Consider the following 23,233-nt stretch of genomic DNA (forward strand, 5'->3'; position numbering starts at 1 on the left):
GTGAGCATGCCACTTATGGTACACTTTTTAATTATTTCTTGCATCCTCGTAGACATGTTGGTTTGTTACTTGCAATAAGAAGTATTCACATCCTTGACTGTACCCTATTTTGTTCCTTTTTTTCTCTAGTCATCTTGGGTCTAGAAATTAACTAACAAAAAGAGGTTTTAAATTTACCAATCCAATCTTGGAATAATCATATGAAGGAGAACAACTAATGTCGGACATAGCAATACAGGTAGGCATAGACCCTGGTTTTGATAGTCTATTAATAGTATGGTATACTCAAGTAGTGTATTAATCTAATAACCCTGGTACTGCAGGATTGATCGCTGGCAATAGGACATTATCAAGTCCCCAGTTGAAGCCCACATTGTGGATCATGAAGTTACTTTAACTATAAGGAGCGATCCCCACGGACACCTAGGGTAAGCAGGCACCCCTTTTTCTTTTATTCCAGCAAACTATTATGAAATTTGGGTGCTCCATTATAAACAGCAATTAAGCCCGATCTGTCAGCCCTTGTACCTCTCTTTACAACGGCAACAGTGTATGATAAAAAAAAAAACATTCATGTACAATGTTCTGTATCTATAATTACTGTACTGGTCCTATAATGCCAGGTGGAATTTAAAAAGATTTATGTAACAGAGCAATGTCTTAGGACAACAAAAGAGTGATACCGTTAAAAAGTGGATTTAAGGGCGTCAATTGAATGTCATAAATATAAATGTCCCAGCCTCCAAACAATTGTGCATATGCTGTGGCTGTTGTCAAGTCAAGTTAAAAGTGTATCACTTTAGTATGAAATATTTTCTGAAGTTAACTGTTTGTACATAATCTATTGCAGGGTAATTTTACACACCCCCTGGTTGTGACAGATAATCATTTGTCTTGATAAAGGTGGTTACTAATAGGAGAATCCACCGAAATGCGTCGACGCAACAACCGGTATAATTCAAGTCTCCAACACCAAAGTTGATTTGCTGATGTGATAGCGATACAATTCCGGTGCAATTAAAACGGAGCCAGAATATACAATTTGTATTCAATAATTTCATGTTGTACTTGTTCTGTCATTTTTTCAATTGTGCAGGCCGCAATTGTTTGTATTGTTTTAATTGTATTTTAAGACTAGGGATTTAGATTAGTTAACCCTATAACTGTGTGTTTTTTAAGTTTATTCAAAATAAATGAATTTTTAACTATCTATATGTTTTGATGTATGTTATTATGACATTGTAAGGTTTGGTATAGCAACCGGTGTTTAATTCTGTTTCAAGGGAATTTATATACTTTGGTTGGTTAACCCCATTTCCCTTGATCCTTCCAAGGGGTACCTCTCGATCTCACACAAAGCTGAGCTAACGACAGCAGTTTACTTGGATTGTCTGATTGCAATGAAGACGTCATTTTCTGTTTGCATCTGTGTGTAACAATAGCATTCTCATACATATTTCCGATGTCTTCTTTATGTTGCACTGTCTCTCTACGGTAATGTGCCCTATAAAAACTCCAAAAAAAAAGTTTGACAAAAAATATCAGCAGAGGAGAAGAAGATTCTAAAGCCTTTTAAGTTATTCTCTGGCAAAAAATTATTTCTCCAGAAATTGGGTTCACAGTTTCATCAGTCTTGTCCAATGTCGGGAAGTAGCGTTTACGAATAAGTCCCGACGACAAACTTCTCACTCCCATGACCAAGGTCAGAAATGACTATAAGGAGGTTGTAGCAAGTTTAATACATTTTTCCCAATGGATCCACTGTATCATGGACCAATTGGTCCTGAATATAGTAAAACATTGATACAAGAAAACCTTACAAGGACTTGTTTCCAGGTCAAGTCTTCAGAACTACACCATGCCAAAAGACAAGGTAAAAAGACAAGCATTTACTCCGAGAGTACAACAACTGCCACAAAAGAAAGCAGTAATACAGGTGATGAATCACCAAAGAGAAAGGAGTTTTTACTCAGTGCTGCTTCTGGTACCAAAGGTGGAAGGAACTTTTTGCCAAATGCTAGATCTAAAAGCTCTAAACAAGTTCCATTTGGTAGAATCATTCAGAATGATCTCACTCCAATCGATCTTTCCCTTGCTGTGCAAGGAATTTTTCCTGTTGACTCTAGATTTACTGGATGCCTACTTTCGCACATCAATACATAGGGAGAGTCCAGAATTCCTGAGGTTTGTACCTTTAGGGAAGTCTGACTAACTACAGTATGAACAGACTCACTGAAACGATGTGATTCTGCTACCACTGCATTTTACGTATAGTTATTGATGTACAACCCTTGCCACATGATCCACTATCTTCAACACAAATACATTTAGTTTTTAGCTCAAAACAAAAAAAGTGTCACACATTTTGCAACATAGTGCCAGATCCTATGTAAATGATAAATGGTCACTTTTTAGTTGCTAAATGCTATATTTAAGTGTTTCACTACTAGTGAAGCTGTGAAACCTTTGACCAAAACAATACAAGACAAAATGCTGTCAATTACACAATTTAGCATGTATATTTCAGATCTAATCATCAGGGATTTTACCGCCTCCTGACTTGCATGGATAGTGCTGGTAGTCAGATACATAGACCTGTTGAACAATCACTTCCTTCCTGGACACTGCTTTCTCTCTAGTCAGACAATTGGCCTTAGCAGTTAAAGCTCACGCCAAGATCTTGCTGGTGGTTTTTATGTCCTTATAACCAGGGATCATTAAATTAATGTTGTCGTGCATGCTATTTATTGGCCCACATCTTGTTAGGGCTCTCACAGGATGCACAATTGGAAGATTATGGTTACCCAGAAAGTTCTACCTTTCTCTCATGAATCCTGGGACAGTGGCTACCGTTTTGGTTGTGGCTAAATGTTGCATTGGGTACTAAACCTATGGAGAGCTGCTGCCATTTTGGTGTGAGGTGAGAATTTGCACATTCACCTCACCGTTCTGAAAGTGAAGAAGAAAGGGGTTTCTTACCTGTAATCTTAGTTCTCTCTCAGGGGACTCTCCATTGAAATCATAAGCACTGAATTTTCCAACCCATGTGTGGGGATCCCAGAGCACTCCTCTAAAATATATCTTCTTTAGTGTAGACCTTAATCTTGCTTCAGGAAGGCCAAGACTAGAATCTGCTTTGTTAGAAACGTTGTGCAGCCCATAATGAAGGCTATTTTGGCCTATTACTTTGATTTATATTTTAAAAAGGTGAAAATATAAAAAAAAATGAGCTGAAAATTGTTTCAGATTTTCTTATAAATATCCTCATAAACATTTATTAAAAGAAATGGAAAAGGAGGACTTGGGCAAGGTAAACATACAGGCTGCAGTCCTACAGATACAAAAAATGACACTACACCTTTAAGAGCTCACAACCCTCCAGTTTCCCATCATGCCTAGCAGGTGGCAGTTGCCTCAGCTCTTTTTTACAGTGCAACTCATGAAAATAGAATGTGTTTTAATTATTTGTGTCTCTTCCACCGGGGAGGAGGGTGGGTTGCTTATGATTTTAATGGAGATTGCTCTAAGCGAGACCTAGGATTACAGGTAAGAAACCATTCCTTCTCTCTCAGGGGATCTCCACTAACAATCATAAGCACCAACTAGAATGGCAAGCCCATCCCTACCAATGGCTGTGGAAAAATAAAAGCTGACCTATCTAAGTAGCTAAGCAAAGAGTTTCCTAAGGGAAGCGTGTACTATTTGAGCATCTGTTCTAGCATCTGAATCTAAGCAGTAGTGCCTGGTAAAAGTGTGAATAGGCCTCCGTGTGGCTGCATTACAGATTTCTACAATAGGAAGATTCCTCATTAAAGCAGATGTTGCTGCTTTCCCTCGAGTAGAATGAGGCTTCCGTATACCAATCAGGGTTTTGTTCGATTTTCAATAGCACAATAGAATGCAAGAGACTATCCACCTGGATATAGATTGTTTAGATGTGGCTAGACCTGCATATAAAGGACCATAATTTAGAAACAGGTGTTTGGATTTATGAATATCTTGTGTTTTGTCTAGATAAAAGTTTAACACCTGTCTCACATCTAAAGTGTGGAGAGATCGTTCTGCTGGAATAAAAGGATTTGAAAAGAAAGTTGGCAGGGTAACGGTTTGATTAATGTGAAATTCCAAAATAACTTTGGGTAAGAATTTCAGATGAGTTGTCATAACTACTTTATTGCCATAAAATAATGTGTATGGTTCATGGGAGCATAAAACCTGAGCCTCACTAATACTACATGCTGATGTGATGGCATCCACACATTTTCAAGGAAATACGCTGTAATGAGGCTTTATGGATAGTCTGAAAGGGGCTGTCATGAGGTGGGAAAGTAGGACATTCAATTCCCAAGGAGGAGGACAGTGTATTGGGGGAAATACTTTCTTGGTTCCTTCTAGAAAGTTCTTAATAACTGAGAATTTGAAAAAAAGAGGGCTGTGAAGGACATTTTCTGTAGGCAGCAATAGCTGCCAAATGGAATTTTATAGAAGAAAATCGTAAGCCAGATGTATCCAAATGAAGAAAGTATGGCAATAAAGCTTCTTCTTGGCACGTGGTTGGATTATTTTTCTTGTCAGAGCACAAGATACAAAATAGTTTCCTTTTGAAAGAATAGGATGTTTGTGTACATGAATGTTTTGCCTCTTTCAGAATAATCATGCATTCTTGAGGTAAACACAAAGGTCTGTATTGTACGAGTTCAGAAGCAATGCTGCCAAATTCAAAGAGGAAAGACTGGAATGAAGTAACTGGCCTCCAAACTTTATGAGAAGGTCTGGTCTGCACAGGAGTCTCATGTGTGGTTGTAATGACATGTGTAGGAGATCTGTGAACCACCACTGTCAGGGCCCCTCCAGAGCTATCAAAATCATTTTGGCCTTCAAGTAGGACAGTTTTATGATTACTGCTAGAATCAGGAGTATTGGTGGAAAAGCATAGAGAAATTTGCCAGACCAATTAATCCATAGGGCATTCCCTAATGTCCCTGGTTTGTAAAACCTTGAGTCGAAGTCTGGCATCTTTGGTTTTCTGTGGTTGCCAATAGATCTACATGAGGAAAACCCCAGGTGTAAAAGACATCTTGAACAACGGAGTTATTTAGTACCCACTTATGAATTTCTTGAAGAATCCTGCTCTGCAAGTCTGCTTGTGCACTCTGGACTCTCAGCAGATGGGTTGCAGTGATCCTTAAGTTCCTGGTCAGCAATCAATGCAATATTGTTTGGGCTTCCAGTGATAAGGTTCTGGACTTCGTCCCTCCCTCTTTGTTCAGATAGTACATCAGTTGTTGTCTTGTCCATCTGAACAACGAGGGATTCCGTCTTGAAGGATGGCCGAAAGGACTTTTGGGCCAAAAGAACAGCTCTTATCTCCAGAAAGTTGACATGGTAAGTCATTTCTTTTGTGGGCCACATTATTGTATTTGAATGTGATCTATGTGGGTTCTCCATCCTGACAAAGAGGCATCAGTCACTATTGTTTGTGATGGAACCTCCTAAAGAAAGGGCATTCCTTGTAGGGAAGTTTTCGACTGGCACCACCATTCAAGAGACTGTCTCGCTTTGAGGGAAAGGGAGATCTTATCTTACTAATTGCCTGAGTATTGACTCTATTGATCTTGCTGAAACTCTTGTAGTGGTCTGATGTGGAGACAGGCATTTGGCTTGAAAAATATGCAGGATGTCATTGAGCCCAGAGTAGATGACACACTGCTGGATAAATGATTGTCATGAGAGATTGACATTTCAGACATATTGATAAAGGCTTCTCCTCCGAAGGATACATTTTGCCTTTATGGAGTCGATAGCTTGTCTTAGGTATGAAGAGACTGAACTGGTGATGTACTGATTTATGGTGACTGAGAGTAGAAACAGCAACTTGAAAATGTTATTGGCTTGTTGATGCATTGATGCCTTTATAAGCCAGTTGTCTAGATATGGATAGACAAAATTCTGAATTTCCTGAGATGTGTGGCGACCATTGCCGTGCACATCAAGAAAGTTCTGAGGGCTGATTTGAGGCAAAACTTATTGGAAATGGCTGTGTCCTACTACAAACCTCAGGAATTTATGGTGCTTTCTGGCTATCAGGATATGAAAATAAGCATCGTGATGATCTATGGAACAGAGCCAGTCTCCTTGATGGATATGAGGATACATTTGATGTAATGAGGATACATTTGATGTAATGCTTTCATTCTGAATTTTTCTCTCTGTATCCATTTGCTTTCAACTTTCAGATCTAATATGGGTCTGAATTCAATTGTTTGACCCTTCTTTGTCACCCAAACAAAATGGGAAAATGTTTTCACTGCATGATTTTGCAGAAGAATGTTCACCTCTGGTTACAGCATCTCTATATGTTGATTGGACGATTTGGGTGGAACATTTAGTGGAGGACTGGAAAGCCTGAGACAGTAATCATTTTGAACAATATTCAGCACCCAGGTGTCTTTTTGTTTAGTAGAATTCCACTCTTTTAGGCATTTGGCAATACTTCTCTCTACTTGAGTGGGTAATGCAGGAGGGGGAAGCAGACGCTCATTGCTTGGAGCTTGCAGGAGGTTTCTCTGTTTGAGCAATTTGGTAACTACCCCTTCCTTTTGGTTGACATCTTTGAAGTTGCTAGAAAGGCCTTTGTTGCTGTTGCTGTTGCTGTCGTTGGTGGTAGTGTTGATGCCACTGGGGGGGTTGAAACTCTGAGGGTAATAACTCGCATCATCAGGCTTGTAAGAATGTTTTCTCTGCTCCCTGCTTTTTTACAGACACCTGCTTTCAAGGTTTCCGTTTCTGTTTTCATGCTAGCCATTTCATCGTCTGTATGACTTCCAAATAAAGTGGTGCCAGAAAAAGGGAAGTTGAGAATTCTCTGTTGAGCTTCTTGCTTCAGAGCTATCAAACAAAGCCAAGTATGTCTCCTGGGAGCTAATCTGTGGGAATTACTATGAGCTGCTAGCATGGAATAATAGATAGCACAGCTGATTATCTGGTTGGCGATCATCATGCCCTCATTCATAATTTCTGTGAAGGCTTCTCTGAAGTCACTTGGGAGATCATCCACAGATTGTTGCAGGGAGTCCCATAAAAACCTTTCATATCTGCCGTGGTGGGCTGAAGGGCTTACAGACTTCATGTGGGTAGCTGCTATTCCACATACTTTGCACCCACCTGAGTCCAGTTTTCTGCTTTCTTTATCTGGTGGGACCATCGATAAAAGGGTTAGTTGAATGGACTTTCCTTGCAGCTCAGACTACGATTGAATCAGGAGAAACAAAATAATTGTGCACTAATCTCTGGTGTGCCGCTTGCTTTTCTTGTCTGGAGTTCTGGAGAAGTTGTTTTGGTAATTATATATTACGGCACCAGCCGCAGGCATCGACACCATTGGATGGTGAACTGCCATAGCAGCAATTGAAGTGTTTATATTATATATCAATTTAAAATTCTCAGATCTATTTGATTAGGGCAATTTGGCGACTATTTGGTCCTCAGGTGCTTACCAGTATGGCCTGTACAATCAAGGTCCGAATAATTCATATATGTCTATTTGTACGGGAGATGGATCCCTCTTCTGCTCCTCTTTTAATATTAGTTACCCAAGTTAGAACAGAAATCGCACTAAAAGTGTGCCCCTCATCATGATACACAAAAGCATTTGTTATAATTCTATATTTCAAAAATTCAAAAAAGTACTAGCTATTTGTTGTACAAGTAAATCCTCTTTGCGCTCCCTGTAGCTCTTTGGTACTCAGGTGGTATTTCTAAAGTTTTACTGCGATTGGATATTGTGTGCAATAATTTAATGCTCTCAGTTGTATTTGTGATGTCGTTAGATGTGGTCTGCTGCTTCTCTTTGTATCCGATGGCTTGTCCTCCACCCTCCGTCTCATGGTCCCACTTAATGCTGCTGCTGTTGTCCATGTATAGCAAATACTGATCTTTGTTGAGTCTGACCATTTAGTGTTTGCCTTTATCTCATGAGTCTGACCATTTGGCGTTTGTCTTTCATCTCATGCTCTCAAATGCAGCTGGTGATATTGTCCTTCTATATCAAGTATTGGTTTTTGTAGCATCTGATGGTTTAGCAACTATTGTTCGTTTCTTAATGTCAATTGCAGCTTGTGATGTCGTCCTTGTATTTTGTCTACAATGCTTTGGAGGAGGAGATTGAGCGTAACAAGAATCACCCGGGTTATGCTCCTGTCTACTTCCCTGTCGAATTGCACCGCAAAGCAGCGCTGGAGCGTGACCTGGAATACTTCTATGGGCCACAGTGGAGGCAAGAGATCCCCTGCCCCAAGGCCACCAGAAAGTATGTGGACCGACTCCATCAAGTAGGCCAGCACGAGCCTGAACTTCTGGTAGCCCATGCCTACACCCGCTACTTGGGGGACTTATCCGGTGGGCAGGTGCTCAAAAAGATTCCACAAAAAGCCCTGCAGCTGCCTACTTCTGGCGAGGGATTGGCCTTCTTCACATTTGATGGAGTGTCAAGCACCACAAAGTTCAAGCAATTGTATCGTGCTCGCATGGATGCCATTGAAATGGACGACTGCACCAAGAGAAGGGTGCTGGATGAAGTGAAGAAGGCGTTCCTGCTTAATGTGGAGGTGAGTGAGGAGTATGGATGAATATTGTGCGATGGTGAATGGTGAACATGGGCAATCTTCCTTGGCTAGCAGAGCGCTGCCATTACTACAACTTAATTGGCCATCATTTACTGACCTCAAGCTGAGATCTCCCAGCATTGTAGGATCCTTGGCTAACAGTTGACTCACACCAAGCTGGCTCTCCTAGCACTAAAGCCTCAATGGCCACTACTCACAGACACCAGCCTGAGTCCTACACCTCATGTGCCCCTATCCATTCACACCAAGCTGAGTACAACAGTCTCAGGGGCACACTCACGCTGACACCGATCTCACCTGTTTCTGTATTACTGACTCATGGGCCCCCTACATTCAAAGACACAAAGGTGAATCAATGCCAGTATTACAGCCCCGCATGGGCGATACTGACTGACTCCTAGATGAGATCTCCCAGTACTACACCTTCACGGACCCAAACTCACTAATACCAAGCTTCGCTCTTCCATTAATACAGCTTCTGGCTCCCCACTCTCACTGACACCTGTCTGAGCTCTCAGTACTACACTCTCAGATGAACTATCACCTACCTGACCTCTCGTGGTGCTGTTCTGAGCCCTCCTCACTGACAGCACATTTCAACTTCATGACCTCACATTCATTGGTAACGTTCAATGCTCTCTAGACTTTCCCTGCCCCAAATCTTGGAATCCTTTCCTGATCATGCATTGACATTTTACTAAGGGATAAGTTTGGTGAAGCGAACTCTCCACCGTCTCTGGCCCCCAGTTTTACTCCTTCGTATCCCTCCTCGCTTCCAGGTCTTCGAAGAACTCCAGGAGATGGTTTCTGACTCGACAAAGAAAAATGGCCGTCTCATCCAGGAAGAGCACGAACTGCACAAGAGAATTCCCTCTGGCATCTCTAATGGTAAGGCCCTTGCAGCAGACCTCTGGCTAATGGGTAGACATTCACACAAACAGAGCAGCCTACTGGGCCTGACTGGGAACCAAAACTGACCCTGGCAAACTGCTCAGCCGGCCCCCCTGGGGGGAGAGTGGGGGTGCGGCCGAGCTATTTGTCAGGGCCGGTGTAGGCCTATTTTGTTACAGGGGGGCGATATTGCCAGCCCCGGCAACAAAAATGGCCCCATAGGTGGCCAAAACCGGCCCGACCCTGGCGGCCCACCGGGGAAACGCCTGGTGCCCACTACGACCAGTCTGGCCCTGGCAGCCTACATAGGTAGATGGATGTGTCAATTACCGCCTTCCATGCAGCTGAAGGGAGGGTGCCCATCAACCAGAAGAAAGCTCCTTGGACATATATAGACTACGTGAACACAACGGAGTAACCAGAAAAATAAAGATACCCCTCACTTTGAGCAACGTGGAACGAAATGTCCTAGCAAAGTGAGCGATCCCGACCCTTTCTATAAAAGAGATAGTGAGCACTGTTGCCCAGACGAAAAAGCTTTAGAATGAGGCATTTTATAGCATGATTTGAAAAGAATGTGGCCGAAACTGCACATTTGCCAACGTCGACTTATTCTTTCCTTTCTTCTCTCCATATTTCTTTCCTACTTTCTATTTATTTATTTCCTATCTTTTCATTCTCCTCTCATTCTGTATTGCCATTTTTCATTTGTTCTGCCCATTCTTCTTTCAGGTGTCTTTTGAGCTCTCTGTCCTTCATTTTATTCATGTTTAATGTTTCTTCCTGTTTTACATCTTTACTTTCCTTAGTACCATTCTAACATTCTTGTTTTATGTGCTGTACTTCCTTTGCCTCTTCTTGAATTCCTTTCATTTGCTAAATCTATATTTTCTTTCCTTCCACCTGTCTCTCATTTCTTTTCTCCAGTATTGTGTTCTATTTTCAGCTTCACTTTCTTTCTCTATTCCAATGTTGTTATTTCTCTGTTTCATCCTGCCACCCCTTTTTCTAAGTTTAATTCTTTTCTTCCCGCTGCCATTCATTTCTCTTCCATTCTGTCACCATTTCTAACTTTTTTTAATTCTTCCGACCTTTCCCCATCCCACAGTTGTACCACTGTGATTTATCAGTCTTTTCTTCTGCTTTGCAATTACCTGCAAGCCAGAGATGAAAGTTAAGAAAGGACATAAAACAATTTAATTTGTTGCAGGCACACCACTTAAGCTGGCAGAGTTTTGGCTTTTCTACGCCCTTGCTGGCATCTGAGCACTCACTAACAAAACTGCTCGGAGGGAGAAATGTTTAAAACGTGTGTGAGTAGGCAGAAACAAATAACGTCGCTGCTCAGAAGAAGTTATTTTTAAATGTGACCTACCAATGGTGTCAAAAAACAAATACAAGCAGACAAGCTTACGTTTCCATATGCAGGTCTGCACACGCACAAGATCTGATGCAGGAGGGATCCAACGTAGGTCTAGGAGCAGTGGCAGCTGGCAGGAGAGATGGGGGAGCAGGGAGACAAAAAAAATCCACTTACCTCTTGCTGCCGGCTGGCCGGCCCTGCCCTTCGGTCCCTTCAGCCGCCGTCTCCTCTGCTTCCGTATCGAAGATACAGGAAGCACACAGGCTCCCTCCCCTAAGCCAATCACACTGCTACTGTAGTGTAGTTCCTATATTCCCAATAGGCTCTGCGCATTGGAATAATATAAACAATAGTTTAGACGTAGGACTGAGGTCATCTAGGTCTCTACTGAATATGTTAGACTTAATTAGGTATGCCAGCTAGCTCAGAGGTCACTAGAAACTTTCTCGAGTAAACAGGAAGGAGTTAACTTTCCTGAATAGACAAGAAGGGATTAGTTTCTGACAACCGCATAAACATGACAACTTTGCTCCCCCCAGAATAAGGAGTATATCTCCAGAGTCGCGGAAAACAATAGACAACTATTTCACTCAGTCAATCGTGCATGCTTAGTTTCACCAGGAGTGCAGAGAAATAGAGAGACTGGCGTTTTCAATAAAAGTTGTTATTTATTGAGCAGTCCTCTTTCTCGTGCAAGAGAAGTGAATTGCCACAATTGCAATACTTGTCATAAAGTAAAGTGCGTACAGTAAAAGGAGTATTATGAAATAATACTGTAAAAGCATTTATATGGTTTCTAAGCCATAAGATACTTAAAACGGATAAAATATATACATACATAAAATCATTGACTAAACGTACTCAACTGGTGCTTCTAAGATACGCCTACCCCGGTGTACCTAACCTAAGCCTAGTAAGTGGGAAGGAGTAAGTGAGCTGCAGTTTAAGTTAAGATAGTTTTTGCCAAGAATCTGAATCAAGAATTCTCTGAGGATCTAATCAGCTCCGTACCTTGGTTATAGAATGAAGGAGGTCTTGTATCTCGTTCTCAGGACTCGATCTCCCAGAAACCCGCAAGGGTGACGGGAAACACTGGAGGTGGATTTCTCGGCAGGAGAAAAGACAGCGTCTCTCTCAGTGTGTCAATGGGAGGGTCTGCTTCCTTCGGCTCTCGTTACAGCTGGGCTCCGGGTAAGTAGATAGCCGATCTGCTCCAAACCACCGTGTGTTTGCTTAAGGCAAACGCTGGTATATTTATACCTGGAAGGTGCCGAGTTTGACGTAAGGTTGGACATAAGACGTCACTAAGAACTTACAGTTCTTTCAGGACTCCAGGAGTTCTTGGACAAATCAAAACAAAAGCAGGGGGGATTTCCCGGGCTGCTGGAGGCTTGGTTTGTTTAAAGAACGTGTTGTACTTTCTAGGAGTCTATGGGAGTAGCCTTGCCGTATTTGAACTGCATTGGCTATGACTAAATATGGATATGATTCTTATGCCTTTATAAGGATATGATTTGTTATAACCACATAAGGGCATGAATCGGGAATATTTAAATAGGGTCCTAGATACGTTCACAACACCCCCTCCACGTATTAATGTCCATCATTACTAAATACTAAGCAATACTAAACATATAACGATGCATGTGTTTTTCAACCCACCCCAAAATACATAACTTGCATTTGAAATGGTATATGGTATATACACGCAAAATGAGTATTTGTACTGTACGTTTTTCAAGCAGTGGTATAATTCAGATAATGCATACATAAATATTGGCTGAATGAATTGCGAAAATTACATTTATGAAATGGCTCTTAATACAGAAGAGAAGGTCGAGACCATTTCATCACATATTTATACAAGACTGTACATGTGCTAGAGGCTGAATCAAAATATTGTCTCTAGAGTTTCAAAATAGAAATCTTGTTCTCTAAGAATAGTTCTACTTTAAGCAGAGTACCATGTGCCAAAAAAAGTAAATATTTTGGAAATGGAAAAATAATTTTGCTTTCAGTGGAAAAACATAGTTCCAATTGTTTTCAGTAGTGTTGTTTATAAAAATTGAAGGCTGAATTCAGAGTTCAGGGAACGCTGTGTGCTCGTTGTTTTAAAAGTTATTCTCGTTGTTAGGAGAGAACATCAAATCAGACAGGCTGGCGAAAAATTGGTCTACAACAGTAGGTGAAAGTTCGACTAAGTTCGAAAAAGCTGAAATAGTGCATATGTGAGAATCATTGCCATCATCGATGTCTGGATCAGCAATGCTCACAGAAGGTTGTACCTGTGTGGTGCTGCTTTCATCTCGTACTTCACCGCCACCTAATCGTAATGGTGAAGTCTCAACGAATGCCGTCATCAGAATAGGTAGCCGCTGGGGACAACACGTTGCATGAGCCGTTACCGAACCAAGCAAAGTATCGAAATCCATAGGTACTGCTGATGGTAGTGTAAGACAGACGCCCAACACGCATTCTTCTCCGCATAGCAGGCATCGAAGCACAGGTAAGATGAAATCTTGCCAGATTGGTCTGAATGAAAGAAACCAGGTAGTATTCAGATCTCTTAGCCGAGCCAATCCGAGGACCTTAGTAATCCGTTCTCGGTATCGTATTGCTAGGATCGTTTCTTCCATTGTTGCCTGGGTTTTGTCTGTGACTTGACTTGCCATATCGCAGTAGAAGGAACAAAAATAAAATTCCTGCTATGAGTCCCAAAAGAAGAGGCAGGCCACCGAACACAGAGTGCATGAAATTCGGGAAGATCTTCAGGACTGCTTCAAAGGGTGCTAATAGTCCCGAAAAAATTTTCTTAAATACATGTGCGATGCCACTGGTATCATACATGTTTAAGATTTGGCCTAACATTTCTACGAAATGCACGGGGCAATTTGTCGATAATAGTGTATGTATCTCTGCCATTGTCCTTGCAACTTGCAGATCATACGTCTGTTTGGACGAGGTTAAAGGCACAGTTGTATGTAAAAGAATAGACTTCATTCTGCTTAAAGTATCAATTCGAATAGAAGAGATATTCAGAGAAGTCCATATTTCTGCCCCCATGTCTGGTTTGCTGTTTGGATACAATACTTGCATACAGCAAATGACCCTGGAAGTAACGCTCACGAGATAGGATATTCCTGGTACAATGCCACAACAGCTGTGGTCACTTATTAGAACGTAGCTGCCGTTGGAAAGCTGTCTGAAAAAAGGCTCTATCTGTGTTGCAGGGGTGCCGTGCAGATGACATGAAAGGTTATTTGATGAACCTTCGCAGGCTCCATGCAAGTTAATACCTTGACACAGAAGTGTACCGCTTAGTGAATTTTTACAGTTGTTACCACTAAGAAATACCTCTTTTTTCCCTTCACTATAACATCTATGTGTGTAAGGTAAGTTCCAGGTTGACTTGATGTATCCTTTACCCAACCTTTCATACAGGCCTGCTGGTATATACTTTTGGCAATATTGAAACTGAAAAGTCGTTATCGGAATTGTGATTGTACCATGTATTATCCATTCAATGACAGGTCATTCTGACATTGTCAATGGTAACTTTTCAAGTTTTTCAATGCTCAGTATCGTATAGTCTGCTCCTTTTTGTGCCAAAGAGGTTTGTTTATCATTAAGGTTAATGATAGAAAATAATGACGTTTTGTTGATTAGACGCCATGGCACGTAGCCTGAACGCAGATTTTGTAACTTCCAGCCTAGGTGTACAATAGAACGTAATTGGGATTGGCCATGTTGTAACATTAGCATATCCTGTTCTATTATATCAATAGCAGATGATACAATGCTGTCCAGTGAATAAATTCTGGAGGACAGAGTCGTTAACCCATTCTCCACTACAGACAGTGATTTTTCCAAATGAATACGATCAATTTCTCGTATTTTTTTAGCAGTTTCAATTTGCATTACTTTCCAAGCTTCGTTGTAAGCAGCGTATATATCGGTGTATATGAAACGTTTTTGACGCTGTTTGCGAGGTCCCAATATGAAATCTCGCAAGTCAGCACCTTCTTTAAGTAAAGTCAAGTGTTGCTTAATTTCAGGCAGTGTGGATTTCTGTAGCCATTCAAGGCATAGTTTCCCTACACTGTATGTTGTAACTGTCCCTGGATGTTGTCTCTGGGAATATCTTGGGTCTGGCCTGGTCTGTTTGAACCCCTGTGTTTTGTTCAGGAATCTATCTTGACAGTTATTAGTGTCTGTGGGCCAGATCAACCATTTCTTCCAATCAGGATTTGTTCTGTTTTGGTGTAAAATATGGGATAGTCTATTTCCACATCTGTAGTGTTATTACTATCAGGTATGGGCTTTGGAATAGTTTGTTTGTTGAAGTCTTTTATCTTGGCTAAGCCAAGACAGGTTGTTTGGTGTCATTCAGGAATATTATCTGTTCTGGGATCATGCAGGCTCTAAATAATGATTCTAGACCTTGTACCTGCCAGTCTTTTGTACCCCAGATGGTTTTTGTCTCAATGTTGTTTTTCCAAAATTCAAAACCAAATGTAGACATTTTTTCATAACATTTTTCAGAATAAATCAATTTAGTATTTGTCAACATGTTTTTCATTCCTGTCTTATTTAGCATTTTGAAATAAAACGTTTCTGGATCAGTGTTGTTAAACCCTGAAAAGTATGGAAATTTCTCATAAAATGTTTTCGAACTGCCTTTTAGCGGTGTGGGACAATGTTCCCATTGGTTATAAGTAAAAACATTTCTTGGATTCGCAGATTTATGCAAATAGTGATGACCATAATGATTATAACAATACATTTCTTCATAATTTGATGAGCCTTCTAAATAATCATGCTCTGTGAATTTTGCTGACATTTCTAAATCTGACATCATATTATTAATATTTTCAAAGTCCCAATCATCAGAGAAAGTACTAGGTGATACAAAATCACTTAATGAAACCTTGAACTGATGTAGATATTTCAAGAGTTCAACCGGGCCATAGATTTCGCAATCAGTTGTGTCCCATGCTACACCACCAGGTATAGGAATGGCTGTGATGTTCACTGATGATAGTTCTCTTTTTTTAATGTGAGAAGATCTGTGAGGCTTTAGGACCAAGTTGATGTTCTGACTTGCTGTGTCCATTGTACTATGTTTTCCATCAATAAATCTACCCAAACTTAAAATCAAGATGAGCCACAGAAGGAGGAAAAGTACACCTAACACAATCCATAATTCAATCCATGGTGAAATCAGATATGTTTCTTTGAGTTGATGAAAGAGTTCAGTCATTTTTTCTTTGAAAGTTTTTGTTCCTGGCGTTTCTTCATGTTAACTTGGATCATCAGAAAAGTCATCGAAATTGATGAAGTAGCCAGATGCAGTTCTGTCAATTGTTGGAATTGCTTCCGGATTTTCATTAATCTTTGGATATGTATGTTCAGAGGCTACATCATTGTAGACTGGTGTTTCTTGACGAACTGTTGCAATTTGGGTTTCAAGAGGCATAAGTTCCATGGCTTTGTTGCATAGTCCTTTTTTATTCACTGCAGGTTTATCAAATGTGATTAGTCTCTCAGTTTGAACCTCTTGGATTGTAGCAAGGTTTGGTCTTCTGCTACTTCTTGGGAGTCCACTGGGCCTACTACTTATTATTTTCCACATGATTGTGGTTTTACCAGGTCGATTGATACAACTCTGTTCTCCTTTTTACCAGCAAGGGGCGGTAGTACTACTGATCTTGTTCCGCTGACAGCTAAGACAGGTACTGCTTTTCTGTAAGAAGGCCCAAATTCCTTCTTCACCGCGATCCTTTCTCTGACCAGATCCCCAATCTTTGGAATCCAGACAGGTCTTGCTGGGACAGGTGGTTTTTCTTCAGTGGCCGTTGGCTTTAGCTTTATGTTACTTAGACTTCTTCTTGTTTCATTCAAGTCCTGTAAAAGAGCCAAACGATCTTTGATATCAAAGGTTTTTTGTTTCACCACTGAAGTCTGACGATCAAGGTCATGAATGATAATTCTGGTACCAAACAAAAGTTCGTATGGAGTGATACCTCCTAGAGAATTTCTTGGCAGATTATTAAGACTACGTTGGACACTTGTTAGATGTTTGACCCATCCGTCACCCGAACCTAATCCCCTCGCTGTTATAGATTGCTTTATGTCACGTTTTTTTCTCTCCACTACCGCATTTCCCTCGGGATGGAATGGACTAGAGAACCGCAATGCAATGCCCATGCTGGTCATGGCCTCCTTGTAAGCTCGAGAGCTAAACGCAGGACCCTGGTCAGAATGTAGCATGCCAATTGCGTATGTGCCGATAAAGACTCGCAAATCTTTTATAACAGTTCTGGCGTCAGCCGAACGCTGGGGCCACATCCAAAAGAATCTCGTGCAGGAATCCACTGCGACCATGATATATTTATAGTTGCCATCCCTTTGTAAGGGACCACAGTGGTCCAGGTAAACACATGCTAATGGTTTATCCGAGATCAGAAGGGGCGTCTGTGCTGGTCGTTTCACTGTTGATATCTTCATTTTTTGGCATATTTCACATTCTAAAACATAGTTTCTAGTTTGTTTTCTCATGCGTGGCCACCAGTATCTCTGTTTTAATAACTATACTGTGGCGGAAACACCAGCATGTGCAGAAGCGAGCCCTTCATGTGCCGCTAAGATTAGTCCTAACCTGTGTTCCATGTTTGGACTTGCCCTATCCCCCACTCCAGGGATTCGAGCAAAAGGAACATTATTCGCATCAGTTTTGTATGAGTACTTTACCCTTTCGGGAGTGTTTTACCACTGTCTTTTACTGAAGCACTGACAGCTAGCATTATCTCGCTGTCTATTTTTGTTTTTGACCTGGTGATGGCAGCTACGGAAGCCGTTTGCACAGCTGCTTTCGCGGCCTCATCAGCCAATGAATTCCCTGCAACGTGAACGCCATCACGTTGATGACTCAGTGTATGTATCACGTGAGTCTTTTATAGTTCTTTCTGTAAAAGAACTACTTGTTCCCAAAGCATTTTATGCTTGATTGTGCCACATTTTGCATCTTTGAAGCCGTTTTGAACCCAGTTCTGCAAGTATTCATTGTAAGACTGAATGCAGTAATATGAATCGCACACTATTATTGTGGGGAATTCGCGATCGGTATTTTCAAGCGCCATCTTAAAAGCCTGTAGTTCAGCTCGCTGAGCTGTACTGTCTTCGAGTGTTTGTGTTTTTATGACCAGTGGTCTAAATTTTCCTTCGTGCCAACGACCTTTAACAATCGCGCACGCAGCACCATAGGCTTGTTTACCCCCAACTGCGGGTTGTGCTGAACCGTCTGTATATATTATACAGCCGTAATGTTCGAGAGGCAGGATTTCAGTCGGCAGAGGACATTCATTTTCATATTGGAGAAATTCCTGTGTTTTTAAGTTAGGATCGAATTCGTATACTACGTCTGATGCAGCAAGAGAATTAACCCATTGTATCCATCTCGGATGTAACGCTTTAGCATTCGGAATGCTTGCTCTTGTTACCGCTTCTAGGGCAGGTACCGGTGTAACGATTATTATACGTTTACCTTGTGCGAGGGCTCTTTCTTTTGCTACAGCAGTTTGAACCGCAGTCAGAATTTTTTCAGTAGAACTGAATTTCATTTCAGCTTGTGTGATTTATAAGCTATTGGTACCGTTTCTCCCTCGTTAGAGGTCAGGTACGTGAATCCGCATCTTCCTGGGATGACTCGGATTACAAGGTTGCGTTCGTTTGCGTTCGTTTGCGTGTGTTTGCAGTTTTGTTTTAGTTAACATGTCTGTTTGTAATGTTCGTAAAATTTCTGTATGTTTCTGAGTCCAATTGATTGGTTTGAAATCAGGTTTTATTAATTCGTAGAGAGGTTTAACCCTCTCTGCATAGTTTACAATGTATGTTCTCCCGAAATTCAGGAAACCTAGAATTGATTGTAAGTTCTTCAGCGTTTTTGGAGCTTGGAGTACTGCACACTTCTCTAAGAAGTTGTCTGCTAGGCTTTTGCCTTCACTTGATAATTCATATCCTAAAAACAGGACAGTTAGGTGGGCAATTCGTGACTTTTTAAAGTTGAATTTGTACCCTTCAGCTGCGAACCCAAGTATAATGGTGTTCACTCTTTTCAAGTGTGTCTCCAGGTCGTCGTCTGTAAGATAGATGTCATCGACATAAGATAATGCCTCATTATCATACATTTGTAGTAACTCTGTTACCCTTGCTGAAAATAATCCTGGGCTATTCTTGAATCCCTGTGGGAGTCGACAGAATTGGTTTTTGTGCCCCCATTGTTGAGAAAGCGGTCAAATACCTACTTTCAGGTGCAATGTTTTGACAAAAGAAACCATTTGAGATATCTAATGTTGTTTTATATTTTTTGCGCACGATGTTATTCATTAGTGCTGCACTGTGTGAGTTTTGTACTGCAAATGTTTTGCAGCATGAGTTTTGGTGTCTGTAGTCCAAAACTAGACGATATGAATCGTCTGGCTTGGAGACAGGAAACAAAGGATTGTTCATTTATGAGGTGCATGTTTCAATCACCCCCTGATATTCAAGTTGATCTAAGATCTCCCTGACTTGTTTTTTAGCTTCTTGCTTAACAGGATACTGCCTTTGTGCAGTCGGTTGATTTTTTAACTGAATTTTATGGTGAGGAGAATCCTCATCCCATCCTACATGATTTTTATATAATGCAGAGGCTTGGGCTACTGCCCATTTTCTAGCAAATGTGTATTTTTTATGAATTGGAATTTGATTTGAGAAGGCACGCATAATCATTTCTTCGCCATGTGGGCACTCCCTGACAAACTCTGGTGGCCAGTCTTTTTCTGCTAGAAGGATATCATAGCCTTTCGAAAAAGGTTATCCCAAAAGAGACCCTTTAATTTCCTAGTTTTGTCCCCCTCTATACGTAATGTTATTTCATATAATTTATGGGGTATGCTAACTCTGGTGTCTGCAGTTTCCACTTGAATGTATTCATTCGTGTCCACTGTCTCCAGAAGATTCATCAGGATCTTGCGAGCTATGGTCACTTCTGCTGCGCTGTCTAGCATTGTCTGGGCCCATTCTCCGTTTTTCAGTTGTGTCCTCAGAATCGTCGGCATGTTTTATTTTAATACTAGCTACCTTCTTCTTTGGAAATTATAATTTTTTACTTGGATGAGCAGGTTCCTTGTCTTTGGACTTGACGTGCTCTTCCTTGTGTTCTGACCGTCCTCTTCTTTCCGATTTCTGTGAGGAAGTCTGAAAAGATCGAGAGGAACGTGTATCATTATCTTGATATCTGTCAGGTTTTCTTAATTGATCCCTATCTCTAAGGTTGTATCTTTTCTCAGAGGGCTCCCTGTGGGGAGACTTATCTCCTCGTTCTGGAGATCTATCTCTCCGTTGAGGAGACCTTCCTCTGGACTGAAACTGTTTTTCTCTGGGAGTGGTTTGTTTGTTACCCTCCCACTTCTTTTTTGTAGTATTGAGATTATTCTTGATAAATGTTTTTTCGCGGTTTTCAGTTAGTTGGGGTTTTAGTGGTTTCCCACCCAAACTATCTCTACCTAATTCTTCATAGGATTTTTCAATGATTCTGGCAAGTTCAAAAGGTTGTTCTGCTATATCTGTTTCTTTCAATTTCTGGCGGCAGGTAGTACCGTCAAGTGTTAATTGAACTAATTCTCTATATGCTTTTGTTAATTCTTTTAGTCTAACAAAAAGTTCTTCGCAGGACATTTTTTCAATGTCAGGATGTGGTGTATAGCTGGCTAGAACCGGCCATGTGTCTCCTGGTCTACCTAGTGGACCGAGCCTGGTAATGTGAATTTGATGTTTTAGGGCGCCATTAAACCAGAGCAGGTGCTCTTGGTATGTTAGTGAAATTTCAACGTCCTCGAAAGGGGCATATTCCGTTGGAGGTTCCTCTATTTTGTAATAGTGGAAATCTTGTGTCACAGCATGTGCTGCCGGAAAATGTATCCATGAATAGAATACCTCTGTCTGCCGATATTCATGGGCCTCTACCACAAATATGACTGTACCACCTCTTGATGATAGTCCATTTTCTATAAGTTTAAGAGTTATAGTTCTTCTTACGTTTACCGGAATGATTATGACATTCGGGTCTTCATTTCGGAGACTTGTTTCATCCGCTAAAAGTTGAGCTGCTATTCTAGCTCTCTTCCTTTCATCGTCACTTTCCACCATTTTACTGACAGAAAGTTTTTGTTGCAGAACAAGTTTCAAGGAAACAAAGATTAGCTGCACAATATTTTGGAACACTGTATCGTTCAACGTTGACTAAACCAAAAAACTAATACATAGGATTCTCATCCCACTAAGTTTTGGCGGATATTAACCTTTTACCCACTCCAGACGTCTATTGGAGTTTTTACGGAAAAAAGGGGTCTGTGTGAAAAGCACGACTGAGTTACTCTAGTATCTAGCGTTAGATTATCGCCTTACCAAACGTTGGGCGCCATGTAGTGTAGTTCCTATATTCCCAATAGGCTCTGCGCATTGGAATAACATAAACGATAGTTTCGACGTAGGACTGAGGTGATCTAGGTCTCTACTGAATATGTTAGACTTAATTAGGTATGCCAGCTAGCTCAGAGGTCACTAGAAACTTTCTCGAGTGAACAGGAAGGAGTTAACTTTCCTGAATCGACAAGAAGGGATTAGTTTCTGACAACCGCATAAACATGACAACTTTGCTCCCCCCAAAATAAGGAGTATATCTCCAGAGTCGCGGAAAACAATCGACAACTATTTCACTCAGTCAATCGTGCATGCTTAGTTTCACCAGGAGTGCAGAGAAATAGAGAGACGGGCGTTTTCAATAAAGTTGTTATTTATTGAGCAGTCCTCTTTCCCGTGCAAGAGAAGTTAATTGACACAATTGCAATACGTGTCATAAAGTAAAGTGCATACAGTAAAAGGAGTATTATGAAATAATACTGTAAAAGCATTTATATGGTTTCTAAGCCATAAGATACTTAAAACGGATAAAATATATACATACATAAAATCATTGACTAAACGTACTCAACTGGTGCTTCTAAGATACGCCTACCCCGGTGTACCTAATCTAAGCTTAGTACGTGGGAAGGAGTAAGTGAGCTGCAGTTTAAGTTAAGATAGTTTTTGCCAAGAATCTGAATCAAGAAGTCTCTGAGGATCTAATCAGCTCCGTACCTTGGTTATAGAATGAAGGAGGTCTTTTATCTCGTTCTCAGGACTCAATCTCCCAGAAACCCGCAAGGGCGACGGGAAACACTGGAGCTGGATTTCTCGGCAGGAGAAAAGACAGCGTCTCTCAGTGCGTCAATGGGAGGGTCGGCTTCCTTCGGCTCTCGTTACAGCTGGGCTTCGGGTAAGTAGATAGCCAATCTGCTCCAAACCACCGTGTGTTTGCTTAAGGCAAACGCTGGTATATTTATACCTGGGAAGGTGCCGAGTTTGACGTAAGGTTGGACATAAGACGTCACTAAGAACTTACAGTTCTTTCAGGACTCCAGGACTTCTTGGACAAATCAAAACAAAATCAGGGGGGATTTCCCGGGCTGCTGGAGGCTTGGTATATTTAAAGAACGCATTGTACTTTCTAGGAGTCTATGGGAGTAGCCTTGCCGTATTTGGACTGCATTGGCTATGACTAAATATAGATATGATTCTTATGCCTTTATAAGGATATGATTTGTTATAACCAGATAAGGGCATGAATCGGGAATATTTAAATAGGGTCCTAGATACGTTCACAACACTACAATGCAGCATTGTGATTGGTCTGAGGTCAGTGGTTCGGCGTTCAGTTGGGGATTGTGAGGCTTTGCATGTTCTTCACAAGGCTGTACAAAGCAAGCCTAGTAGGAAGATGCAAAGTATGCAGGACTGTTAGGCCGGCCCAAGAGGGCCGGCCAAGCAGTCATGCGCATTTGGAGTAGACAAACCACTCCTCCCCCGTAACCTTAGCCCTGCCCTGCCATAACCCAGCCCGTAGTAAAAAATAAAATGATAATAACCCTGTAATTATCTTTTTATTTTTCCGCTGCACTTCTCTTAAAGCAGTGGGGTGACGCTCCTCCACCTCCTAGAAGGAGCCGCCATGGTCTAGGATTCATGCCAGATTATCAGGCTAAACATGGACTAAGTAATTGTATAAAGGAAACACAAGGAGATAATGGACGGAGCACTGAAAATTTTCAGACACACCCCCATTCACAGATCTGGGTTGAATCCATCATCGTTCTTTAGCTCACTTCGCCATCCCAGTTCAGACACAACTATATGCAAATCAGTCTTGACCCTGTGCCTCATGGGAACAGTCCAGCCCGAACTGCCAAGCCATGTCTTCCCTGGACCGGAAACAAGC

At 41.2% G+C, this 23,233-nt stretch overlaps 1 protein-coding gene across 1 annotated transcript in view; it reads left to right on the plus strand.

Moving 5' to 3' along the window:
* The window catches only part of LOC144774577 (heme oxygenase 1-like), a 77,420-nt gene that overhangs the window by 42,233 nt on the left and 11,954 nt on the right, over positions 1-23,233 (plus strand). The window contains exons 3-4 of the mRNA XM_078659189.1: positions 8,115-8,606; positions 9,404-9,512. Coding sequence (XP_078515315.1) covers positions 8,115-8,606; positions 9,404-9,512 — 601 coding nt within the window. The remainder of the gene's footprint in view (positions 1-8,114; positions 8,607-9,403; positions 9,513-23,233) is intronic.

The sequence above is a fragment of the Lissotriton helveticus genome, chromosome 1_1, assembly GCF_964261635.1.
Source record: "Lissotriton helveticus chromosome 1_1, aLisHel1.1, whole genome shotgun sequence".
NCBI lineage: Eukaryota > Metazoa > Chordata > Amphibia > Caudata > Salamandridae > Lissotriton > Lissotriton helveticus.